The 21,168-nt window shown below is 42.1% G+C and overlaps 2 protein-coding genes across 5 annotated transcripts in view; one reads left to right on the top strand and one right to left on the bottom strand.

The window, feature by feature from the left end:
- COLQ (collagen like tail subunit of asymmetric acetylcholinesterase) overlaps positions 1–12,303 on the bottom strand; it is a 40,683-nt gene extending 28,380 nt beyond the window's left edge. The window contains exon 1 of one of the 2 annotated variants that reach the window (XM_057424917.1): positions 12,022–12,303. In XM_057424917.1, coding sequence (XP_057280900.1) covers positions 12,022–12,127 — 106 coding nt within the window. In that variant the 5' untranslated portion in view covers positions 12,128–12,303. The remainder of the gene's footprint in view (positions 1–12,021) is intronic. The other variant, XM_057424916.1, reaches the window with a different exon arrangement.
- WIPF3 (WAS/WASL interacting protein family member 3) overlaps positions 1–21,168 on the top strand; it is a 302,270-nt gene that overhangs the window by 156,014 nt on the left and 125,088 nt on the right. The window lies entirely within an intron of this gene.

Raw genomic sequence — 21,168 nt, 5'->3', positions numbered from 1 at the left:
CCCTAAATTAAGTTTCTAGGAAAGCAAACTGGATAAAATTGCTGGATTTGTGTGCGAATTAATCACAAGCTGGATATTGGTCACATCTCAAGGTAAAACAAATTTTCCAAGGGACAGAGATACTCTGAGATTTTTCAAATGTCTCAGAAAATGTATTATATCAGTTCTAGCATCCTATGTTGTTAATGAGGGCAGCATTTTCTCAGTCCTGATGCACAGAAAATGTTCATGCCCAGAGGAATTTGATTCAGCAGCATTCAGGGATAGTTTATGTCATCCAGATATTTTTCTCTAACAAAAAACTATCTGTGATGATACCTTTGAGAGGTGAGTCAATTGAAGTCTGAAAAGTTCCATAATGAAGACTCTTTCACAACTTTTGCTCACAAGTTTGAAACTGAACTAGAAACTGAAATTTAAGAGAAAGGCAGAAGATTTATAATAATAATGAAAAAAAATATAGACTCATAGAATGGTTTAAGTTGAGAGAGACCTTAAAGCTCATGAAGTTCCAAACCCCTGCCACAGGCACGGACACCTTCCACTAGACCAGGTTGCTCCAAACCCCATCCAACCTGGCCTTGAACACTGCCAGCATCTCTGGGCAACCTGTGCCAGTGCCTCACCACCCTCATAGTGAAGAATTTTTTCCTAATATCTAATCTAAGCCTACTCTTTTTCAGAATAGACCCATATTATTTAATTTAAAAATTTAAATACATACTGAATATGCCAATGCCTGTTAAAAAGTAGCAAAGGTTTGAGTTTGCCTGTCTCCAGTCTCACAAGCGATAAAATAGAAAGATAAGTAGAGCTAAGTTCTGTATTGGCTTATCCTGAATTCAGTCACTCTTATGCAGCTGTAACTAAGGTCTTCAATTTTTACTACACATGCTTCTGTCTTTTTTTTAATTTCAGGACTGTATCTGAACATATTGCATTGGGACTAAATTGCATATTACTGAAACAATGGACAGCTGGCAATTTAACAGATCAAAAATGTGCTTATTATTTTATTTTAGGCTATATTCCATTATCTTGACTCTGTTTTAGTATTACTTGATGCTAGGATCTAGCTAAAATTCAATAGGATTGTTATCGTTCAATAAGAATAAGAACATCAAAGCTGGCTCAATGTGGTTTAGTTGCTAAGAGATCACTACCAGGCACTGTAGAAAAAGGTTTTAGTTACTGCAGTTGCCTTGCTACTTCTTTTTTTTTTAAAAAGGAGTAGATTAAAGTGTTGCCTTTTAATTATTTTACAAAAAAAGATTAAATATAGATGTACATCTATAGTCCTAATAGTTTCAATTTATCATGTCCTTATGAGTAAAGTCAAGTCCTGGGTTATAAAGTGTTTGGATTTTCTTTCTTAGCAGCAAAGTCAGAAATTCTGTGGAATAGGATTATCGTGAAAAACACTCTAGCTAACCAAGTTCATAGCAAAACAGCCACTGATTTCAGTCTTTATAGTCTGAAATCAGGTATCTAATTTCTATTATGTAGGATAGATATCAATTATAAATGATGTGGGCAGATAATATTCCAGGGCCTCCATCATTAACCATGGCTATGCTCTGGAAGGTGTATTTTTAAAGCAAATATTTAAGAAAAGGCTGGTCCTGGACCCAAGGACCAGGGTATGAGAGGTGACAGGACAGCAGACAGAGTAAAAAGCGGGTCACTGAATGACTGCAGGTATGACTGCTATAATTTGACCTTCCAATAACCACCACATCCCATTGGTACAGATTTTGTAACTGCGATGGGTCCAGGACATACAACCCAGTTTAGTATTGGCTTGTTTTATATCACAACAGGGTTACCTTGACAGGCTTACATGCCCTGTGCAAATGCAATGTATATTTTTAGGCTCCAGGTTAGCTTTGTTTGCTAAACACAGCTTCAGAATACTCCAGTCCCCATCAATGGAAAAAATCTTAGCCCAAGAATAGGACTGTCATAATTTTCTGTGAAATATGAAGACCCTGCCTACACAGAGTGTGTGTTTACATATCTCCTATGGAAATTGCTCTGTCAACAACTTCAGTATCAAAGACCGTGTTCAATAAGAGAAGGAAAACAAAATGAAAAACTCCTTCTAAGACTTGTCTAAGTGACAGATATTTTCAAAGAACATAAAAATCATAATAGTGAGCTTTAAAATAGAAAATCTGTACCGTTTTCAAACTCAGTCTATTTTTACAGTCCACACTATGTATTAATGTAGTTCAAGAAAGTAACTATATATATCTATGGGTATACTGGCAATGGCTGCTTTATAAAATAACGTATTCTAGATAAGCTGTTGCAATGTTTCATTTTGCTCCTGCAGGCTGCTAGCTTCTGACCATAGCTGAAGTTTGGGAACTCTTATCTGAGATGGTCTGACAGAGTCAGAGAGAAGCCGTCACCCATGCTGAGTACTCTGGAATGGGGCTCATATGAAGTGTCTGAGCTCTCCTAGAGCTGATCCTAGAGCTGACCTTCAACCCTCAAACCCCCTCAGCTACACTACAGTGGGGGTACCAGAGAAGTCCTGTCATGGGTTTCAGTTGGATTTATAGGATTTCATTGAAAAAAACTCTTAAATAAACCCTGACAGTTACTTTTTACCTTAAAATCTGAAGAAGAGAAGGCTGCGGGGAGACCTCATAGCAGCCTTCCAGTATCTGGAGGATACAAGGATGCTGGAGAGGGACTCCTCATCAGAGACTGTAGTGATAGGACATGGGGTAATGGGTTCAAACTCAAACAGGGGAAGTCCAGGTTAGATATAAGGAAGTTCTTTACTGTTAGGGTGGTGAGGCACTGGAACAGGTTACCCAGAGAAGTGGTGAATGCTCCATCCCTGGCAGTGTTCAAGGCCAGGTTGGATGGAGCCTTGGGTGACATGGTTTACCGTGAGGTGTCCCTGCCCATGGCAGGGGGGTTGGAACTTGATGATCTTAAGGTCCTTTCCAACCCTAACTGTTCTATGATTCTATGAATCACAAAGCTGTAGGCCAACTGTCAGGAGGGAAAGCATGGAAGGAAAGAGATACTTAACATGTGTTTCCCTTCCTATTTGCAACCACATTCTTCCAGCAAGCCCTGACGGGAAGCTGAGCTGCTATCCAAAGGCTTGTCACCCTGACAGCAGTGCTGGTGGCCTGCCCAGCTTGTGATGGGCAGGGCTTTGCTAGACGGGGACCTCTGATGGCTGATACCCCATCACAGGTGCTTCTCCTGCTTGGATGGCACTCAGAATTAATAATAAACAAGCTGGGCAGACCAGCCAGTTAATGACTGTGGGCTTGTCACAGCTGAAACCGAGACTTTCATCTGCTTTCATCTGCTTTGTTGTCATTCATTCAGGCTCCTCTTACTCTTCTCGCAAGAAGGGGGCCACAGCCACCTGGTGCCTTTCTGTACATCTATTGCAAGGTTACTATAGCACATGTTCCTTTTAAGTTAGGAAAGTTTAAGAGCCTGCCAAAGGCACCTTTTGAGAGCCATACAGGTCAGAATACTTTATTTACAGAGCAGACACGGGAGCTAAGCTCTTCTTTAAAACCCCAAAGACATGAAGCAGCATATTCACAATACACACCTCTTTAAAACATGTTTTGCAAAGCTTTCTGACCAAAAGTGTGCCTTATTTAAACAGAAGCATAGAATAGAGCTCGTGTCTGGAGCTGGGTTGAACAGTCAGGTTGGCAGATGGTCTGCATCTCTCAGTACACTTTCGAACTTAGACCCTACAGTTGATAGGCTAAATATGTCCTTCCCTATAAACCTGCTAACATAAACGTGCCAAAGAAGTATACCAAGCCCTACACCTTAGGTAATGGTGTCTGCGTGGAGAAGGAGGTGGTGACCCATGAAGCTCCCCTGGGAGTTACAGGATGAGACACAGAGCTGCAGCTCTCCCCTGTTTCTGGTTTCCTTTTGCTTGAAGTGGGGCTTCAGAGTATTTAAGGAACAGAGAAAAGCTGACGAGAAAATAATTCGCCATCTTTCTGACAAAAAAGTAAACAAATCCAGCTGAAAACTTTCCAAGTCTCTTTTCAGCCAAGAAAAACTCATACAAATCTGAAAATACTCCATTTTTAATCCCCAAAGTGGCTATGGGCTGTGGCAGCAGTAATGTGCACTTCAGCAGCTGGCTCACACTCAGAAGCTGTCACAATAAATAAGCAAAAAAACAAACAAACAAACAAACAAATAAACAAATAAATAAAAGTATTTAAAATCAGTCGACGTTCAACAGGCTTGACAATAGCAGGACCCTGGCATACTGCCTGGACAGCGGATCTTGGTATTCACGCGGCCAGAGGAGCAAGGACACTCTGTCCCATGTCCCCACCTAATACTTAGCCCACGTCCCCCAGCATCTCCAAGCACCTCCCATGTGCTCACGGGCAGTGAGGCCCCAGTGAGCCCCTCGCAGCCTGGCTCAGCAGTCATAGGTGGCTGCATCTTTGCAGGACAGCCTTAGAAAACGCTGCAGAAACAGCAAGACGCAAGATTTCTAAGCAAGGGAAAGGCCTTTTATTCCCTATATGCAAATATTTCAGACGTTTAATCTGTGTGCACGTGCATGTATGAGGGCAGTGCATATTCCAAAAGGTTATATTCTGTTCTCTCAGGTTGCCTGCAGTGGGAAAATGCTGAGGTCAGTACAGAGAGAGAAGCGTTTGCTCAGGTAGGTTCTGCACGCCAACTTTACAAGAACATGAAAATCCCAGTAAAATCTGTCATGGGTGTAACGTGGTTTATTATATGGGTTTATAAAATAAACCCATGCCTTATAAATCCCTACAACCACAATAGGGCTATTTTGTGCCATTTTCCTTCTATCGCCTTCCATTTGCAGATGTCCGGAGTTCTAGACACTGCTACACAATGTTGGCAACTCAATATGCTCCCCTTTAGTGCATGAGAAACTGAGGCACAGAGAAGTTAAGTAACTCCCCCAAAGCCACAGACAAGTCAATTACAATACCAGAAACAGAGTTCCATTCTGGTAAACTACAATATCTCATCTCAGTCATTTTATGAGCTGGATTATAAAAACTCAGCTGCTTGTCATACCAGCAGCGTAACATATATACTCTTTATAAAGCCTAAGAACCTTCTATGATCTGTAGAAGAGCCTGAAATTGAAAAGATTAATGCAGGATGGCTGCTGCATCAGCCCCAAAACTTCTACATGTCATTCACTGCTGCACAGTCCTCTCCCACTTTATCTGTGACATCAGTAGCCACACAGACGAGAGACACCAGTGCCACCCTTCTGCAACTGCAAGATCGTAATCTGTCAGTGCTGGTACAGATCAAACATGTACTTGACTTTGATGTTGCTCCACCGTATGCTCAGAGAGTCCCAGACAATCCCTATGAGACTGTGGGTGTTGCTGTGTGCTCAGAAACACTTCAGAGGTAGGCTTTCAAATTCCTCTTTGAGACTGTGCTACCATGGACTAGATTAATTCCTCATGACTCCCTTGCTGTGACAGATTCACAGCCCAGCTGACTTTATTCTCCCACCCTCCACAAAAAATAACTCTGCACTGATTTGGTATTGTAAAAAGTCATTAACTTTGTAGTCTCAAGAAGCTAAAAAAAATAACTCCATCAACATTTTCCCTGGATAGAAGAAAACTGAAGTCGTAGCACTGCCTTCTTTAGATAAAGCATCTCCCTTTACTTGTGTGCATTCCCTGGGCACATGTATTTATGTATACACACTTGTTAGCTGCTGAGAAAAATTGTTAATAGCTACTTTTCTCTTTTCCCCACAGTCTCAGTCCTCTTCTGTGTTCTCCCTATATCCATCTTCTCAGCCCAAATGCCTTTGCACCATTAAAACTGTGTGACTATAGAAAGCATCCTCTCAATGCCTTCACCGTTAAAATAGCAATTCCTTGGAGAGAAGGGAAGAAACAACACATCTAGTTTGGGGTCTGTCAACTCCTGTGGGGTTTTTATCTCTCGCCTATTTCTGATCTTTCTCAAAGCCCTGGAATTGAAGGGTTTTCCCAGTTCTCTTCTAGTTGCTAAGGGGCAGCATGATGCAGGTCTCCTGAATGTGTCCTGAGTGAGTCCAGTATTGCAGGACAGCTGAATGTGCCCCCTGATTTTGCAATCACTTTCTATTCTAGCACTGAGTTAAAGACTGCAGGGATACATGGCCTATCCTGACAACAAACTTCCTCCCACATAAACACAAATCATATTTTTCTATAGTTTTAGCTAAGATTAACAATTTCTTTTGCTGCAATCATGCTGCTGGTGCTCCTGCGCCAATACAGCCTATGCAATGGGAGTCTCTGTATCCGATATGAAACAGGCTGTAAAAACCAAGGAAGCTAAAATGTGAAGTCACAGACTGTTCCCTTCCTGCGCAGGGGTTTGGTAACGTTGACAAACCCACAAATGAACTGTCTGTACTAGAGCAGAGGTCTACAGGCACTAACTGTCTACAAGTACATAGGGAATAAACTGATTTTCAGCACTTTGGATTGCTTGTCAGTGGAGCTCCCATCCTTGCCCTGAGGTTCCCTTTTGGACCTGCTGCTGGCTGTCAGAAACATTCACAGGTTATAGAAAACCCTTCGGATCAGTTACTGCTTCCTTTGCTGGAAAGAAAGCAAGCACTGCCTCAGCTCCTGTCCTGACCTCTGTTCCTGGCAGGTGGATAACTTGTTCACCACAAAACAACTACTGGCTTTGCTTTGGTTATGTCTCCAGAGGAGCTTCCCCAGCCTCAGGCTGGACAGCTGCCTTACTTGTCGTACAAGCGGTGCCCAGCGGTGCAGTCCCAGCTTCCTGCACTTCAGGAGTCCAGGTATGAAACACGCCTTCTGTATTTCAGCATGCCTCTGCCCCCATCAGCTCACCACATGAAGCCAAACAAGTCCACCTTTATATTCAGTCAGAGGCAGCAGGGGAACCCAGGGGAGGGACACACCATGTGGTCCTTTGATATGCGTTTTCTTGAGCAAGTGAACATTCATGATACCTTAAGCAGCATTTCACTGAACCCTTTCCCTTAGTTTTCATTATAGTCACTGAATCTTTTTTGACAAGCTGAGCACCTTGTCATCCAGTAATGTCACAAGCAGGTCAGAAGCCCCCATTCCTGTCCTGCATGCAAAACCCAGAGCTGTATTCAAGGATAGTTTACAGCTTCCTCACCAGTGGCTGTGTCTTCTGATTTTTATTTACTGCTCCAAGGCAAATGCCACAGCCTTCTTGACTGTCTCTGATAGCCTTTCCTTGTCTCTTACCCACAGGATCAAGTGGGCTGCTAATCACTGGTCTACTGCTAACTTCATGGGACGCCCTGAGGATCCTCTGCTGTTGTGACTTGCATCGCTCTTCCCCTTGCCCTTCCCGACATGAAGCTGGGTGCAGGCACAAGGTCGTGGACAGGCTGTGCACCAGCGTGGCTGCTCTGCTCACACTTGACTCAGCACAGGTGTTGCACCATATGCCACAAGGGTCTATGAATCCTTAGGTAGTCTCATCCCTGAGTATTACCTGCATTGACCTGAGCATGGAACCCAGCCTGTGATTGTCACAGGTCATCTCTACTAGGGGGTGGAACTATGGATAAAGACAAATCAAGTGCTTCTTTAACCTGTGTTTATTTTAATGACCCATTTACTTAAAGCAAGAACAACCACACCACACTGGCCTGCTGTTTTGCTACCAGTTCAAGCCTTTCCCCAGAGGCTGTTCAGGAACTACCTTCTTCGAAGGTTAACCGCTGTACAGCTGCTCTTTTTTGGTTTATTGTTCTAGCCATTCATTTGGGCCTATCCCAAAGTTATTTGTTTCTCTCAAGCTGAAGACATACTCTACTGAAAGAGGCTTCTGTGAGTCACAAACAAGATAGATAGAAAGCTATTAAATGCCCAGCCCTAAGAGAGTTCAGCCCCAAGACCTTTTCCTAGCCTGACCCACAACCAGGGGACTGCCTTGCTTTATGGCCAGCGGTACTCTGCTTGCCTTCTCCTAATGAAGCCTCTGCCAGGGGCTCATTTCCACCAAGAATTTTAGTCCGCCTAAGATTTCCTACTCGTGTGTTCCACGAGAAAACCCTTAAGCAACAGTGTCAGGATGCTGGGCACCTCCTGGGCCCACTCTGAGTTTCCAGAGCAGAGCCAGGCTTCCTTTCCTGGGCTGATATTTTTGCCCCTCAAAGATTCATCTCTGCTTGCTAGTCACCTTTGGGCTGTTTTCTTAACAGGCTCTGTGAGAGTCTTCTGGCTTTTACATTTGGTCTCATTTTAAATCCCTTCTGAATCTTTCTTACTCCTGCAAGCACTCTGATAATTTTTTCCCTTGTGATTTTTCATAAACAAATGTTTACAATTGCTCTCTTTAGAAACAAAATCATCCACCTGACATCTCTTCTGTCCTTTTGAACAATATTTAGAGCTCCTACAGGGTGTTTCATTAGAGGAAAAAACCTAAAACAAACCCTAAAACAAACGTGAGGGTCATATATTACAGAAAAGCAGCCGGGACCCTGATTCCTTCAGTGTCAGGAATAGCCACTTGGTTTTGTGTTTTGTCTCTCCTGATGTTTCTTTCACACATGAAAATCATCCTCTTCCCTTAGTTGAGCAGCACAGAGTGTGCCAAGGTACAAAGCATCAAGATACTGTTCTTATTCTCCAGCTGTTTCTGGTAATTTAAATACTTTCCCATCTCTGCAAAACCTCAGAAACTTTCAGCCTGGGTGATTTGAACAGGGGAGGAGAAGGAATGAAGGGGAGAGGACGAGTGTCTTTCTGCTGCCTGAATTTGGAAGGTGGCTCCCTTCAGGCTGGTTCCTACAAGGTGCAGGCTGGTTCATGTAACCCTGCTAAAGATTAGTATAAACTTCATGCCTGGTTTACATCATGTGAGTGCAACCTCCTCAAGTGCACAATGCAGGAACCTCAGAGAGCAGAGCTTTGACACCATAAATGCAGTGGCATCAGGGTGGGATACAAGGGGTTACCCTGAAAAGAAACCTGCTGTCTCCAGGAGGGTTGAGCTACCCATTCCTGGGGATCTTCACTGCCACGTGGAACCACAGCAACATGCTCGAGCATACTATAGTATTATTCCCTGAAGTATTTCCTCTAGGATTGATGCTTCAATACCAGAAGACTCAACTCTTTGGAGCTGCTGTGACATTGAAAACACTTCCAGAAACAAGGATGCTCTGTTGCTTGAGGCTGATGGGAATATAAGGTGGAGTTGGCAGCAAAACAGACAAAGATCCAGATTAACTTTCTTTCCCCAATTATTCTACAAGACAAGTCTGTTTCCCCCTTACCAGTTGTTTATCTCAGCCTTCCAGTTACTGCTTTGTGACCTGTAAACCTCTTTGTATGTGACCTGTTGCTATGCAGAAATTAAAGTACTTTTAGCCCAGAAGTTTTCAGGCATACCTGGAAAATACCCAAATGCATTTCCCAAGAAAGACAAGTTGTCCCTTAAGAACATCCTCACTGTTAACTGTGATTAGTTATAGAATTTGCAAGCACAGTGCTAAATCCATTCTTTAAATGGGAAATTACATCCCGGTGCCAGATACAGCTGACAGTTACAGAACATTCCAGAAACCATTAAAATAACTGAGAATTTGAAGAGAATTAATTCACCTCCTGTACCTGCTGTGAGATTTCAATCAGCTTTTTTCTAAGGAGATATTTCTTAAAATGCAGGAATTTTTTATTACATCATTTTTCATACCAAATAGCCCTGATTAACAAATAATAACGGCACACAGGTATGTAACAGCCTTCCAAAGTATGGCTCTTAATCCAGCCCTTCAGCTGTGGGGTTATGACTGAATACGCCCGATGCTGTTTCGTTCACATATTATCAAGTAAACATTAATAATACATTTGTGACAAAAGCCTTCCTAATGCTTGCTGGGTATAAAGGTGATTCCCAGTGGCTTGGCCAGAAGAGCATGGTGTGGGGCTTTATCACAGAGCTGTTCATGGGGTGGCAGTCTGCCCAAACCACCACATGGGCAACCAGATTTCCCAATCAAGTTCACACCTTCTCCAAGCCTAAACCCAGAAGCTCCTGGCTGGCTGCAGTCTGTGTGGGGAGCCCTGGGGTCTCCTGCAGGCAAGGCTCCAGGGCTGCACTATGGAAAATATTCTAGTGCAAAGGGCAGAGCCTGGCATTTTCCTTCATATTTGCCTATTCTACTATGGTTTCAGCAGAGAAGATAAGTTTTCCCCTTCTAAGGGGGAAAGTTAATTGTTTTTTGAGGGGGACAGTTAAAATGGCTTCTCTAGACACACAAGTATGTGCCATATGAGAAAGTCCAGCTCATGCAGGTGATGGATACATGACATTCTTGTTTGACTTGGTGGCCCGTACAAGTGCCAAATAAATTTAAGGTCTAATAACATACATGTTATTGCAAAGCAATTTGGAATATATGAGTGAAAACAAATCTTGACATGCCTGTACCTCAGCATGAACTAATCTCAACATAACGGAAAAAGCCTACCCAATTGAATAGAAATGGTAACAAATGTAAATGCTCTTTAGCATCCTGCAGAGCCTAGTAGAAAAAAATATTAGTTCCTAAAAGTCTGAAAGAATGGATTAAATTGTTTTTCAAAGCATGTACTTCTTCACACATTAGGCTTCTCTAGATGCGATCTTAAAAGCTATCTGAAATGACTACAGGACTATAATGGCTGCATTACTAAATCCTATAGGGCTTTTCCCCAAAGGATACCTGCATTACTCTTTTGGCCCTCAGAATCTTATTATTTTAGTATCTTTAAATGAATGGACTGTTCAGACAGACTCTTTGGAGTGAAATACAGTGTACTGGTTCTGCATATTTGAAAAGATTAAAAAAAACCCAAACCCTTAGAAAAACCCATGCATTCTGTAACTTAGTGCAGAAATCTGTCACCTCATAGAAGCTACCCTCTTGATGCTCTTATCTTATAAATGCCCTGAATTAAACCATCTGGCTCTGTGGTCACACCAGAGATCAGAGAGAGAGAAAGGCCGTGTGCCTTTAGCGTCATGTCTAAGGCTTATTTTATGTATACCCTTAAAATGTGCACCCTTTTGGGCACTGTCTTCATGTGAAAGACACAGAGGAGGGGGGATCTGTAGGTATAGCTGACCCTGACCAATCTCGGTTGAACCATCTCAGATTTGACACTGAAGGAATTCAGGATGTTAGTCAAAAGCATCTCTGTTGACAAGATATGGAAGAAGGTGGGAAACAGCAATTTGCCTAAGTTGGTACAAGTTCCTCATAGGAGGGATGGAGTCAGAGCTCTGGGCAGCTTTCCCTTTCCTTTGCACAGAACGTGGCTAAAGGAACACCTTGCTGATGAAACTGTAAAATCTATTAAGTGGGATTTCCAGGGCCCTGCCTCAGCTGACAACTAATTTGTTTTGCCTTTGCCTAGCAGGGATTTTCCATGCAGTGGGCTCTTGTTTGCTATGTAAGTCATCCAAGTATTTGTTAGTGTCATTGCCAGAGCCAGATGATGTTTATTCTGCTAACATCCAGTTGGACTCTGGCAGCGTTCATTGAAGTCAGGGCTTTATTTATAGAAGCAGATATACATTGAGATTCATTCTCTTTCCCTTCCTGTAATCCACCTAAACTCATCCAAAATAGAAAGAAACATGCAGACATGCAAGTAGTATACTAATTGGGCCAGATCCATGAATTAGCACAGCACCATAGAAGCCAATGGAAAAAAAGGCATTTTAAAGCAGCCGAGGATCTTGTCTGTTATTTCTTCTGGGGAAGGGAGGGGTTTAAAAACAGAGATTATAAAGAAAAAAGCAGAAACAACCAAGCAACAAAACATCCCGGCATGTGGCAGAACAGGTCTGTAGTGCAAAATCCCTTCACCAAGATCTACAATTTCAACTACTTGTCTTTTTTCCCCTGTGTTCCCAGTTACTGGAGACTGCAAGAATCAAAGTGCAGAGAGCTCTAAGCAAGAAAAAGTAACGAGACTGAAAGCAATTTACCTGCTGAAACTGAGAAGACATTGTCAACGTACGCAGTCTGAGATAAAGCAAAGCAGAAGACAAGCTGCAGGTAAGATCCCCAGACAAGCGGGCTGAGGACCAACATGCTGGCTGTGCCCTGGCAGCTTCCACCTCAGAGGCGCAGGGCTGCTTTGGGGATCTCTGTCTCTACCCTCGCTCCCTCTCTGCCTTGCCTGCTCTCTGCCTCTTCCTTCGCGGTGGGATGCGTGTGTGTCTATGTGTGTACGTCTCCCTCTCTCTCTCTCTCTCTCCCCCCCCCCCCTTCCCGTGCCTTTAGGAAGAAAGAATGACAACCATTTCCCATTAAATCTTCTCCTTGCACTAGACACGGTTATATTTAACTCCTGTGCTGGATCAGTTGCCCCTATTGTGGACATTAGCTGCTAAAACTGGGGCATGGGGGATTCTGGTTTTGCTAACAGAAGCAAAAAGGCACTTTGGATAATAATAATAATAATGAACAGGAAAGGGAGAAATTACGAACGGGACTATAAACAGCGGTGCAGGCAACCAGACACCGATGTCGAGATGGATAGATCCCCTGACCGATCATCTTGTACAGGTCACTAATTGCCTTAATGAGAGAGATGAGCCATGACCTAACATCTGTTTGTCACTGGTAGTTACAAGCGTTACATTCATTTACAGAGTGCAGCACAGGCTGGGGGATGCCATGAAGGCTTCACAAACCACAGAAGAGATTATGATTTAGTACTTAAGTGAAAACAACAGTATCATCGCTGATAGTGCCAGACATTGTAGGACGTAAGGATTTACTGACAGGGTGCAACAGGTGGAAGGAACAATACTTGTGTCATGATGGGGTGAGCGAAATGCCATCAGCTCCCAAGGTGGTGATGGTCAACGCTCTATACAGCGGTGCGGGAAGAAAACAAACCTCTGTCACTCTGAAAAGCAGAGTGTTACCTGTACAAAAGCTTGGTGTTTCTGTGCCTCATTTGCAGCTCCCAAGCGCTTTGCAAATAAATTTCTGTCCTGTGAATAACTAGCAGAGGGATCTTCCTTTCTGCCTGGAATCTGACTGTGGTATCCGTGAAAAGCAGAGGTACTCCTTTGCTGTCAAAATGGTCATTGCTCCCTTTCTTCCAGATGGAGATGGTTTTCTTTGCCCACTGTTTATTGCTCCTCCCAAGACAAACACGGAAATCTTTTGGATTAATTACAGAATTGATGGGTTTTATTTTTCATTTGAGTAAAGTACTCATTGACAATGAGCTGTTCCCCTGGGCATTAATTCCTACTGAGTATGCCACTAAAGGGCAAAGTGATGTATTTCCACAACTCTAGTTAAACACTCTTGACTGTTACATATTGCAAACATATTGACAAAATCTTTCTAAATGCAATGGTTTGATAGGAACAATCACATCTGCCTTATATATTTCTGTCCTTATAATATAACCACAATGCTTTCTAAAATCTATTCCCAATACTGCAACACTTTGGATAACCGAATTTATTTTTTAATCTAATTCACTTTATTCCACTGTCTGTTACTTTTAGTAGTTGGTTATTTTTGGTGAAGACAGTAGTTTGACTTCTTCCTTCTGAGACCAAGATGACCATGGATCAAGGAAGTGCCATTAGCATGCCATTTAGGCATGCTGCATCTCAGAGGGAAAGGCATAGCTCCTGCGAAGTTCATCATGACAAACCCTAAGTAAGCCTGTGTAGATGCTGGAAGAAATTGCTCAAAAGTTAGAATGTCAAAATTTTATCAAAAGTTCACCTCTGAAAACATTTGACCGATTCAGTAGTTAGAGCAGCAATTGAGTAACTTCAGCTCCTCCTGAAGTCTTCCTGCAGTCTTTTAGCAACAGAAAATTCGGCAAAAATTTGTAGTGTAAAATATGTTCTATTTGATAAGGAAATTAATTAATCAATCCAATAATACTGAGAAGAACTAAAATCATGCAGTAGGACCCATATCTTTCCCCTCCTCCATCACCTCATTACCAACGTCAGTTCTTGGTTCTTCAGCCTAGACCAGAAACCTAGGGTTTAGAAAAAATGCAACATCTCCCTCAAAGAATGTTGCAAGGAATTCTATCATAAACCACATCCACCCTCTGATCTGCTTTAAAGAAGATAGGAACAAGGAATGTAGCTTTTCCTTGTAAGAAGGAATACTGTATTAGAGGGGGCCAGGAACAATGTAGGAAGCCAGGGCTGCTTCAGATTTTAAATGATGGCTTTGCACATAGACGGCTTTGCAGTCAATGCTTAGGTAAAATTTTTATCAGCTTTTTTTCAGTGGAGAACCATGACTAAAAATGAGTGTTTTGTCAACATTCTCCTTTCTTTCGACACAGCATCTCCATCACTCTAAAGTCTGAGCCTGTTTGAATTGAACTGGCTTTTAGCCAATGCAAGAAAAAAGCTCCGTAGGCAAACAGTCTGCTGTGGCAAACACCATCATCCACTAAAGACTCAAAAGGAGATGTTTGGATTTATGTTTGAAGAGACCTCTTCATCATGATGTAGTGGTAGTTCAACTCATTGCTTTTTACAGGGACCACCATTAGGTCAACACAAATGAGAGCTCTTACTCATTACAAGGCAGCGAGCCAGGCCACTTTAAGGTGCAAGTGCTGGGTTTTGTTTCCTCTCATTTTAAGGTCCTGGCATTACCAGCTGAAACTGCTGGCAAGGTTGCTAATGGTTTCAGCAGGAGATAAATGAAGTCTGTTGGAAATAAAATGGACAATAGCTGCAGGCTTTTTGCTTTTGACTTAGGTGACAACGCACAAGACTGACACCCAATGCTAGATGACAGGGGTGTACACCTGGTTACACTGCTTGTTTCTGATCACTGTGGCACTGGTGCATGCACAGAGACAGTCCTGAGGAGGGGACGTGTCACGTAGTAGTGCGAGTCTTACATGATGTGAGAAATCTGACAGACATGTGCTTTCCAGGCCCCTGAGCCATCTGTCATCTGTGAACTTGCTCAGTCAAGCAGTGCATTCTTACAGCTATTGCCATGGGATCATAAAGCCAATGGAAAGCTTCTGCTCCCTTCAGATAGCTCTCCAGCAGGTAGCTAAGGTCAGTGCTATGAGATTAGAGGTAAGTCCTTGTTTCTATTATCCAGAGCTGCTGTTGCTGGGTGTAGTGAAAACCCACATTAATATGACTTCACAATGCAACCACTGAAGAAGATGCATAAATATTTGGGAATAAAAATATTTTAAATCTTTGGGGGAATAAATACATAAAAAAATCTTAACATTTTTATACAAATTTATGCCATTGCTAGAAACAGAAGTAATCGATAATTCTTATTCTTGTCTCACCTAGAATTGTGGCTCTGATACCAGGAGTAGCATTCACTGAATGAAACTATAACGGCTTTAGCATTATTTCTGTTTCAGGTAACATTAGCTTAAGAAAGAAACACACGAAAGATGTCACACTGCAGTTTCTGAGTCTTATAAGACACCCTAATGGCCTGAGTGAGAACAAGAGGTTTTGAGGACTTAGATTTAAAAAACTTCCACTGTTCTACAGGGAGAACACCAGAACACCAAACGTTATCTGCAGTTTAGTGCTCAAAGGTAAGGACCCCCCCAGTCTTATCACAGCAAATCAACTGCAGTTTGAAAGAATCCTATTTCGAGTAGCAACTAAAAATGCCAAAAGCCAACCAAACCATGATGGAGAAAAAAAGTCCACACATTTTACCTGCTTAAGTAACTGTTGCTTGAGCTTTTCAACTCGGATGGTGTTGTCTGAAGTACAAAGGCAGCTGCTGATGTAAAGAAGACATTAAGTGCAGAATACCAACAAATGACTTCACCATGCTGGTATATTTTAATCTAATTCAGAAGCCCCTGTAGGAGCAGACCCCCACTAACTGTGTGCGATGAAGTAAATTCAACCACACGATGAAGTTCTGGCTCACTCCACAGCTCCACCCATGCCAGTCACCCAGCCGGATATCAGGCACAGGGCAGGTGGCCAGTTAAAGGCAAGCCAGAGCTAGTAAATCTTCAGATTATGCACTGGATGAACAGGGTGAAACCAGGACATTGTTGTCTAGCATCTTCCAAAAGCAACCCCTTTTTGGAAATCAGCCATTAAATGGATGCTACACACTGCATAACGAATGGTGGGCTTCTGGCCTCCTCTCTATAACCCGTGTTCACAGAAATGCAAAGCTGGCCAGGGAATCCCAATTATTTTTATACCTTTCAGAGTATTTTTACATCTTTCTTTGTTTCCAGAGCTCTCACCCCAGTTTTAGAAAGTTCAGCTCAAAACTCTAATTTTGCACTTTTAGACCTATTGCAAAGACTCAGTCCCTCACTTTTTCTCCTCCGATGAGTAATCCCCATGTATCATTTATTTTTCTATTGATGATAATGGAACAAACTACCAAACAGAAAAGTTATGGACATAATTAAAAATAATGGGATAATGCAAAGTGACTTCCATCAAAGCTATCAAAACCCCACTGTGGCCTTGAAATGGTGGAAGACACAACAAAGTAGAACAACTTTAAAACAATAATTCAATCACGGATCTTTATAAGATTACTCTGACTCCCCTTTCCTGTTTCAGTTGCATTCTTGACCCTGCCTTTCAAACTGCAAATCACTGTGGGATTGTATAGAATTCTGCATAATGGCAGCGCTACCTTTCACAGCTGAAATATGTCCGTATACATAATATGGTAGACATGCAGAACGCCTATGCTTTCCTACAGTGCACGCACGTGCTGTAAAAGTCTATACAAGAATTCCCTGGACTTGCTGAATGTGTTGATCAAATAAGCAAAAAGTTTGATGGCTGCTGACAATGTTCGGGTATGTGGTGCACACAGAGTAAGCCAAACACATTCCTATTGTGCTGTATCTACTGTGCAGGAGCAGACCAGCATGCTGAATGCATGATGCTTCTTGGATGAGATGCAATCATCACATATGATCACAAGCCTGCACAGAATCAAGAGATGTGTCCAGGATTGCCAGGTATTTGGAAATCCTGGACAAATATAAAAAATCCCAGAATTAGTCATAGAAAAATGTTCTACTGGAAAAGGAAGATGCTCATAGAAATCCACATGTACAACAGCTTTGACAATGGGAGTCCTGGCCAGCCGAGATCTACGTTTACTAGTAGGTAAGTAGATACATAGCTTTTAACATCCTAGGGTGGTGAATCACAAAAAAGTCACAACTATCACCCAGTCTGTTCTTGATATTCATATTTAGAGGAGATGGAAATAGGCCTCAGAGTAATTCTTCCATCTTATTTTCATTCGGATTGTTCAGTGCTGCAATTTATTTCTATTAGTAAAAGCCTGCAGAACTCGCTGCCCATACTAGTATCACTGCAGTGCTGCTGGAGGCACAGAACAGAAGAATATCTGGCAGTAGCTGGCTCTCAAGACTCCTAATTTATGTGATTTATCACCTAGCTTGCCAAACAGCCCAATCAATTAAACTCTACAAGGCACAACCTCCTTTTTTCTCTGTTAACATTCTTGCAGGAGAACAAATACTATTGTTGCAATGCTCACACTAGTCTCAGGACTTTTCATTCCAGAGAGCTTTATGGATGCTGGCAATGCAGCATCCTATTCCCAGTTTTCATAGTGCATTACAGCCCATTAAGGATGCAAGCAAACGTGGATCCAAACACCAATGCATGCATACCTAGGAGGATGCCTTCTCACAGGGGCTCTGTGGCTTTCTGTAAAAGATCTTTATCAGATGAGCTGGCCAGAGAACCAGAGATTGAGGAAAAGACTTAATCACGAGTATAACCTCAGGCATGCAAGAGAAATCAATGAAGCTGCTCCTGAAATGAAGCATGTGTATAGGTGCCTTGCCAAACAAGGCCTTGAAAAAGCTTCAGATACTTTGTTTTTAGCATAGAAGGATGTCTCATTTTCCTGCAGCTGGTTTTCCTCTCACGGGTACCTGTGGGAACTAAATATTTATGGATCCTGTGCCTTGCAGAATGCAAAACCAGGAGCAGAGCTGCTGAGCCCAACTGGGGAGCAGTAGTAGAAGACAGCACTCACCCAAAGGCCTGACAAAACATCGACATTATGAAGCTGGGGATGAGTAAAGAAATAGGTCACAGTAGAACACGATGAAGTATCAGTGTGTTGCCAAATTTGCTTGCCCGTTTTTCTAATTTCAGCAAATGGATGGCTACAAGTGCTGACTATGAAGTTACAGCAAGCAGAACTCAGTAAGACTTCTCCAACACCATAGCTGCTGGGCAGCCCACATGTGTGTTTTAAAACCGCCATAGTGTAAGCTGATGGCAAATTTCATGCTGATCTCCAGGGGTCCTGGGTCTTACTGTGGCACTGCACAATGCCCAGCCATTCTGGGATGCCAGGGTTGTCATCTTCCAAACACAGACTAACAGCTGAACCTAATCTAACTGGACAAACGCATTTTCCCAGATTCCTTTGCAGAATCAGGGAGCTGCAATTAAGACTGCATTAGCGTTTCCTACTTTTGAAGCTTCAACCATTTGTATTTAAGACATCCTTAGCAAACAGCAATTCAGCACATGGAGGAAAACTTGGAGAAAAAAAAACAGCTCTCACTGCTAAGTTTTAGTGTAAAGGTCTCACTGATTTCAGCTACACAGAAAGAGGCCCAGCATTAGCTGCTTGCCTCTGGTAGCTTAAAACCAATGGTAGGGCTGAAAGATTATTTTTTCCTAACTTATTTGCTGAGCACTTGAAAGACATCCTTGTTTGCAGAGCAAGCAGAAGTTTTATGGCCTGGCTAATGAGGTTTTACATATCTAAATCCCAGCAGCCGTGCCTCCTTGCTGCAAGATTGATGCACTGCTTTGGCTGGAACTTCAGGTACACCTTTGAAGTCCATCAGTACTGACATCAGTGCCTCCAATGAGAAGGTCTATAAAGTGACACGTGCACAGTATCTCAATGACAGTGCCAAGGAGACAGATGACAAGTTCTTCAAACGCTTCCAGAAAGCGCCAACTTCTTTTTTGCTAAATACTTTTTATGTACTGATTTCATTAGAGAGAGGCTCAGATCCAGACACTGTGGAGTTCAAGCTTGGATGAGTGCCTGAGGATATGTTGTCACCACTGCAGCTCCAAGGTGGTGCAGAAGTAGGCAAAGCCACTGTAGCCACCATAAGGAGAGCAGAAGGGCCTCTCGCCCAATCTGGTTGTTTTGAAGTTTCATGCTGCAACAGCTACAGGTAGTCATTGTCCAAAATTCATGCCTAGGAATAGTGATTGCTTCCTGGAAACAAAAGCCACAAAACACTTAGTGTAGACTTAAGGTGTAAAAAGGCTTATATGGTCTTTCACTATCTTCCTCATGTGGTAGCATTACCAAGTCCTAGAGGAAATCTCCCACCAGCTATGTGCAAAGATATCCTACAATGCTGACATTCATGTGTCTGTAGTCATTTACATGACCTAGCTTGGCTGCTAATCCATTTCTTCAACTCCAAAATCCAACAATTCAAATCCTGTCTCCAAAAGCATCTCTTTTCCACATCCCGTTTAGAATTTGACACAGGGTATTACACAACTAATGGCTAGTTGGATTTCTCAATGTCCTATAGCTCCCAAAAAGAACTCTGGTTTAAACTATTCTATACAGTATTTTCAGTAGTGTGCTTCTGTATCTCTATCACCCCCTTGAAAAGACTGATGAAAAGATTTCTAAGAATACTGACCCAAGCAAGCAAACTGTCATTCTATTATTCTCCTATTTCTGCACTATTCCAGACAGCCTAAAGATTCCTGGAAAGAACAGACACTGAACTAATTCTCATTTATATTAGTGTGACATAAATAGCTGGAAGAGCCTGATTTACTGAGGGCCTTTTTAAACCTTGTCCATCTGTTTTCAATTAAATCATCCAAAGAAACAGCAAATTACTCATTACAATATTCAGTTTTAAGAAAATAAATAGGCAGAGGTTACACTGCCTGTATGTCATAAAGACAATAAGCTCTGCTACCTGATCTGACCTCAGAACACCACTAAATAGGCCACCTCAGAACACCGCTCTTTTCACTACGAAGCACAACCATCAAGCTCTTTAAATAGCATAAAAAGAGCTGCAGTGGGGATTTTGATTTCAATACACAGGAACTACATCAGGAATGAAGTGTCATTTACATTTCTTAATAGGACTTTTACTATAGTTTATAGACAGTATGTGCTAGTTTCTTGGGTACTGAGTGGCAGGCCTGAGGAGGTATTGCTACTTGTTTTAGTGTACTTGGGATTTTGCATGCATGCTTAAAAACAAATCTAGCCAGACCAAGTATACATCTCACTCCTTAAAGTGGATATATGCTATATGGCATAATAATCACAGTCAAGCATACACAACATATACCCAAATGTTCATAGGGCAAACACTCTACAGAGTTCATTGCAAACTAAATGAGAAAACTATTAAAAAGTTAGTAATTACAAACCAAACCTGCTTGCAAGCTGAGCATACCAAGAGTCTGAGAACACAACACACTGAACACTTTATCTTGGGAGGGGTTGAGACAGTAACAAACCTTACTTCCCATTCTTTATTCCTAGCCCGTGTAGTTGCTGCTGACAGTTTCACCTGTAGTCCCACAGCTAAATTATCTGCTGGGTTTTGGGTATCTCTGTAATGCTTTTCCTGTAACCACTTGTTGGTCCCAGGTAAGTCTCAGTATTTACTCTGTACTTCTTTCACAGCAGATTCCCTCAGCTGAGGCCCATCATTTTCTTCCTCTTGAGTTTGAGCTCTTGAGTCTGTTTGATACTTTAAATTCCATGCTCTGGCCTTGAAGAAAAATTTCCAGCGTCTGGAGCCACATTCATCTTTGGGGACTTACAGCATCTGTAATATTTTGCTCCTTTTAATAAAATTAGGACAATTCAGAGATACTTTCTCTTTCACCTCCAAAATGGTTTTCTTTCATATAGTTTCATCTACCCAACATTGCAGCAGTGTGAATTCTTTTCTTTTTGGATTTCATTATGTTATCACCTTCCCTCATCACCTTGAAAGTTTCAAATTCTTTACCTTCCATTTTCTAGGCATCTTGACTTAAAATGAACTGTTGAATAACCACAGTAACATGCACAACTTTCCTAAA

Source organism: Pezoporus wallicus, unplaced genomic scaffold, assembly GCF_028554395.1.
Source record: "Pezoporus wallicus isolate ANWC-B61680 ecotype Strahan unplaced genomic scaffold, APGP_CSIRO_Pwel_v1 contig_3181, whole genome shotgun sequence".
NCBI lineage: Eukaryota > Metazoa > Chordata > Aves > Psittaciformes > Psittacidae > Pezoporus > Pezoporus wallicus.
The sequence above is the reverse complement of the archived record's forward strand: the minus strand, read 5'-3'. Positions and strand labels throughout refer to the sequence as shown.